This window comes from Heterodontus francisci, chromosome 8 (assembly GCF_036365525.1).
Source record: "Heterodontus francisci isolate sHetFra1 chromosome 8, sHetFra1.hap1, whole genome shotgun sequence".
NCBI classification, from domain to species: Eukaryota; Metazoa; Chordata; class Chondrichthyes; order Heterodontiformes; family Heterodontidae; genus Heterodontus; species Heterodontus francisci.
In genome coordinates, this window is record NC_090378.1 from 117,993,906 (window position 1) to 117,999,905 (window position 6,000).

At 41.4% G+C, this 6,000-nt stretch overlaps 1 protein-coding gene across 1 annotated transcript in view; it reads left to right on the forward strand.

Annotated features, from left to right (window-relative positions):
- LOC137373249 (ral guanine nucleotide dissociation stimulator-like 1) overlaps positions 1-5,665 on the forward strand; it is a 59,629-nt gene extending 53,964 nt beyond the window's left edge. Inside the window, exons 15-17 of the mRNA XM_068038100.1 lie at positions 3,641-3,740; positions 5,149-5,472; positions 5,624-5,665. Coding sequence (XP_067894201.1) covers positions 3,641-3,740; positions 5,149-5,472; positions 5,624-5,665 — 466 coding nt within the window. The remainder of the gene's footprint in view (positions 1-3,640; positions 3,741-5,148; positions 5,473-5,623) is intronic.
- The last annotated feature ends 335 nt before the right edge of the window (positions 5,666-6,000 follow it).

Here is a 6,000-nt window from a genome sequence, read left to right on the forward strand (position 1 = left end):
TGTGTTTGTGTGTGTCTCTCTCTCTCGCTCTCTCTGTCTCTATGTGTGTCTGTGTTTGTGTGTCTCTATGTGTGTGTCTGTGTGTGTGTGTGTGTGTGTGTCTGTGTTTGTGTGTGTGTCTCTCTCTCGCTCTCTCCGTCTCTATGTGTGTCTGTGTGTGTGTGTGTGTGTGTGTGTGTGTGTGTCTGTGTGTGTGTCTGTGTTTGTGTGTGTGTGTCTCTCTCTCGCTCTCTCTGTCTCTATGTGTGTCTGTGTTTGTGTGTCTCTATGTGTGTGTCTGTGTGTGTGTGTCTCTGTGTGTGTCTGTGTTTGTGTGTCTCTATGTGTGTGTCTGTGTGTGTGTGTCTCTGTGTGTGTGTGTGCAGGTAAAAAAGCTTCGAAGTTATTAGCCTGGATTGTTGTCCTGTTGCCAGGAGTGGCAGCGGGTGCAGAAAATGGTGGCCACTCACCACTTTGTATCTCGGACATTTCTGTGTTCCCCTCTATTAACTCTGCAGTCTAATCCTCCAAAGGACCAACATTCACTTTAGCTACTGTCTTCCTTTTCATAGACTCAGAGTAGCTTTTGATATCCATTTTTATATTTTGCGCTCGTTTTCTTTCTTAATTTATCTTTGCTCTTTTTATTACCTTTTTAGTAACCCTTTATTGATCTTTAAAAGTTTCCCAATCTTCCAGCCTGCCACTGGCCTTTTCAATATGGTATGCCTTAGTTTTTGTCTTTATGTTATCCTTAACTTCCTTGCTGAGCCATGGATGTTTTTCCCCTCTTAAAATCTTTCTTCCTCTCTGAAATACATTTTAGTTGGGAGGAATTGAATATCTCCTTAAACATCTGCCACTGCTCATCAACTGTCCAACCTTTAGTCTTCCTGCCCAGTCCACCTAGGGCCAAATCTGTCCTCATGCCTATGTAATTACCTTTGTTTAACTCCAGAACACGAGTGTGGGTCTCCAGTTTCTCGCCCTCAAACTGAATTTGAAATTCTAGCGTGCTATGATCACTCTTCCCTAGAGGATCTTTAACTATGAGATTAATTAATCCCAACTCATTACACAATACCAAATCTAGAATACCCTGCTCCCTGGTTGGTTCCACAACATATTGCTCCAAAAAACAATCTCTAATACATTCAATGCACTCTCCCTTGAGGCGACTCTTGCCAATTTGATTAATCCAGTCGAAATGCATATTAAAATCACCCAAGATTATTGCCGTACCTTTCTTACAAGCCCCCAGTATTTCCTGGTTTATACTGTACCCCATTGCGGAACTACTGTTTCGGGACCGATAGCTAACTCCCACCAGGGACTTCTTTCCCTTGATATTTCTTATTTCTGCCCAGACAGATTCTACGTCTTGATCTCCAGTCCCGATATCATTTCTCACTACAGCACTGATCTCTTTCTTTACTAACAAAGCTACTCCGCCTCCTTTTCCTTCCTGCCTATCCTTCCGAAATACTGAGTATCCTTAGATATTCAATTCCCAAACCTGGTTTCCCTGCAACCACGTCTCAGTAATCGCCACTAAATCATACCCATTCATCTCTATTTGTGCCGTTAACTCATCTATTTTATTACGAATGCTTTCTGCATTCAGATACGAAGCCTTTAAGTTTGTTCTATTATCAAAGTTCCCTACTCTTGTATGATTCCTTGGTGCAATATGACGTTCACACACTCTGTGGTGTGGCACATGGCTGCCTTGACCATATGTTATATAGAAACCAAGAAAGAGAAGGGAAACACTTCATTCACTGCCTGGCAGACTTCTCTCACTATTACGATATGGTTTTTATATGTGGTTTATGTAGGCTAATGTGGCTTCATTGTTGTCACGCTCTAAGAACCACAATGTACAGTCTAGTGTATTTGATCTGCAATATGAGATTGCAAACTGTCTGTTCTTATTCCCCTGTAAATGTCAGCATGAGGGATTTAAAGTGCTCAATTATCATTTTGTTTGCATCATCCCATCTGTGCCAAACAACTGGTTTACTATTTATGCTTATTTCTGTGGATCAAGCTGCAAGGACTGGAAAGCAGCCAGTGGGGCTAATCAATTATTCCCTCAGAATTGCAGATCCTTACAGTAAATCATTAGTTGATGCTTCACTTTATTTCAAGTGACTATTCAGAAGTCATTAGCTAATTTGACTGTTGCTGTTCTGTAATTAGTTACTCATAGAGAGTCACAGAGAGATACAGCACTGAAACAGGCCCTTTCTCTGAAAACAGGTGCCTTCCAGTAAAGGTGTGTTTGGGGTCTTAAATGGTCAGGAGAGAGGAGGTAAAAGGGCAGGTATTACACCTCCTGTGATTTCATGAGAAGGTGCCGTAGGAAGGGGACGAGGAGTCCGGGGTGATGGAGGAATGGACCAGAGGGTCGCGGAGGGAACGATCCCTTCGGAATGCTGACAAGGGAAGGGAAGATGTGTTTAGTGGTGGCATCACGCTGGAGGTGGCTGGAAGACCACGATATTCCGCGCATCTGTGAACTCCCGAAGTTGCTGTCAGTCTCCGTGGAGTAATGACGGCAAATATTGTTTTGCTGTTAATACAACCATAAATATTGGGTCTTTGTCTTTTACTTAAATATGTCACAACAAGCACTTGATAAATCTTTGGCCCAGTTCTGTGCTTCTGGACAGAATCGGCATCAGTTTCCTGTCCTTTTCAGATGGCATGAATTTGCTACATGTACAGTACCTGAATTTGTGAATGAAATGTTGTCGCAGCTTCCTAAACTACTTCTAATGCTGCTCTCCACCATGTTCCCATTTTGTGTAAAGTCAAAGTATCTGCCTTAACTTGTACATTCAATTCAAATTTGGCTCTATTTCTACATAGCTGGATTTGTGGTGGGTTCCTGTCTGTCTGTTTTGTACGGGCCCAAAGAGATAGGGAAAATCTGCTCAGTTCTGTTTTATGTTGATGGATTTGTGCTTTAATCTACCAATGACAGAGCAGTGCAGAGGACAGACATTTCCCGTACTATGAAGCCTGCTAGATTCAAATCAACAATCTCATTGGGTTTTAATCAGGCACAGAAATCAAATACCTGTACATTGAAACTCTACTGCCTTCAATGCAGACAGTTCTATACAAAAGCATTGCCAGATTCAAAAATGCTGTTAACATAAAAATATACCCTAATATCCCCATGTGACTGGGTGACAAAATTTATGGCCTGACACTCCTGTGAAGCATCTTGGAATATTTTATGATGTTAATAAAAGCTAGATAAATTAAGTTGTTGATTATTACTGTTACTACCTCTGAAAGAACCTTTTTCAAATGTAATTCTTTGTGATCAAAATATAAATGGGTTAATGGGTTCTAATGAAAGATCACAGACATGAAACACTAACTCAGTTTCTCTCTCCAGAGATGCTGCCAGACTTCCTGAGTATTTTCAGCATTTTCTGTTTTTATTTCAATAAGTTGCATTACAGGCCCAGGATGGAATAGAGCAGGTGATTCTAATAAATTTCAAAAACTATTCATTATATCGGGCCATTGTTGAGTGACCAACTACCAAGTGCTACCTGAATCAGCAGTAAACTCTTTCTGTACAGTGTAGCAACTTTAGTATTCTTTCAGTGTTTCAGCTGATGAATCCCTTTCCCTCATGCAGGCTATTTCACGGGACAGAGGTCGCAGAAAGGACTCCAAGCAAGAGCAGTGACCAGCCGAAATCCCCTCGGATCGGGAGCTCGGGGGAGAACATGGACTCGGTCAGTGATTTGATTTATGTGAAATACAAGCTTGGCTTGTTTTGTGTGATATTTTATATCCTTTAAATATGTTCGAAGGAAGCTTTGCGTGTTAAAACATATTGTCACACTAATAACCAAAATCTTTAATTTTAATTCTTTAAAGATTATTAATGACTTCATGGTTGACCATAAAGTTAGCACCTGGGCTGTGACTGTAGCAGCTTAAAGTGCATAGTCCATCAAAAACGGTATTTTGGGATCAAATCTAGTAAACTGCTGCCCAAATCGCAACAACGTAATACACCTCCCTGCATGCACACCAGATTCCCTCTTGAATGCAGGCTTTGTTTTTTCTATAGTTGACCTTTAGTTGCTATTTAGCATCTTCTCTACAGAAGGGTGGTGTTTCCTGGAAGTTTATCAGTAAGCTGGTATCATTGGTTTTAGTAGAAAGTGTCTCTCACCTGTTCCCTGGAAATTTCAGCAATTCAGTCTTTTAGCAGTTCAGTTAACCATTATTATATCTGTTCTGCATCTTTAGGGTCCTATTTCTGCTTTAAAATACCCTCCCTATTTATGGATTCTCCTCTTTTGATCCTGATACACCCCCTCTTCAGTGCCTTTATTGCCTCTTCATTACCAATATTCTGCACTCACCTGGTAAGAGCTACATCCGAATGACCTGAGTGATTTGACTCCTAATTTCCTTCCTTCTAACTCTCTCTATTTCTAGTTCTTGCTGTCTCTTTCTGTCTCTCGAGCTCTTGCCTGTGTGTGCACTGGCTGGCTTTCTCATTCAGGCAAGCTCACCAATACTTTTTTGCACTCATGCTCTTTCTTGACTTGTTCAAGCCTAGCAGCACCACAGGATGTGTTTTAACTTCATCCTATATAGGTGGATGCTGCAAAGTTACAATGAGTAACTGGGTGAGGCAGGCAAGTAAATATCTGCATAGATATAGGAGTGTTCAAATACTGAGTGTTCAACTGAAAAGCAAAGGGATTATTTGATAACTTAGAGTTAAAACACTAGCAGAAGTATTCAAATGTAATGGCCGTGATGAATTTGTGCATGCCATGTGCTAACAATCTAACTGGGTAATTTACAAACGTGCTAAATGATGAACTGTCAATGTTGGCTTATCAACCAGTGGATGTGAGATGGCGGCATCATTCTTCGGAGCAGATTTTGGCTGAGCGAGGGAGGAAAACCAATGGAAAGATTTCACAGTTTAACTATCATGGAATCATGCATTACTTCCCCTCCTCAAGACCAAGCTGTTGTATCCACAATGCCTCCATTTTTTGTTTTGGCGGGGGTGTGGTAAGTGCCAGGGAGTTTCATAGCACAATAGATGTAACTGGGAAGAGGGAACTTTATGAGATATAATCATTGACACACTTTATCAAAAATAAATTTCTGCAGTCATCTGAAGTATCGTCTCATTCACCCATTCGCCCTGTGGACACTGTCTCCTCGGGAGTATCATCCTCGCTGAGTAGTGTGGCGTCATCATCATCATCATCGTCCCACACTCCCAAGGTTCCCAGGCGTTCCATCTTCGCAGCCGTCTGCAGTTGGATTCAGAAGCGTTCTGTTAGAACAACTTCTGGCAATTGGGCTCTCAAGTGTTCTGCCTCAGTGACTGCCTGCATTTCAAAAGTGGCATTTCCTGGGTGCAGGCAGAAGAATGGCCACGATAACATCGGAATCAGGCAAGAGGATGACGATCTGTACCAAAGCACTTTGGTAAGTAGATGGATTGTTTCTATTAGTCATGTTCATGCTGCTTAATGGCTGTTGCTTCGGTCAATATATTCACAGACATTAAAAAAAGTTCCTCTTGTATTGAAGAAAAAAATTACCTCAGACCATTTGTTGCCATCTCGTCATATTGAAGATGGCGGTGTGGCTGCTATTAGTGCTAATTCGCAATGTCTAATTTCCACATTGTTGATATCTTTTCTGTCTCTTAAGTATTTTGGCCATCATTTCAACTTTCTTTTGGAATGTTGCAGCACTGTTTGAGTTTTGCTGACATTACTCATTAAATATACAGGCCACACCAAGGTGTGGCACACTCATACCCTTATTCAGGGAATGAGCTGAAATCTATTAATTTCTGATTTCTCCCCATCCTTGTACCTGATTGCAACAATGTCCGAAGCAGGTACAGATTGAACGCTGGGTTCTACAATGAGTGTGTAGCTGACCATAGGCACCTCTGGCACCTCCTGTTAGTTAATTGAGTAATAATAGCAGAGTCCTTGAACAGTT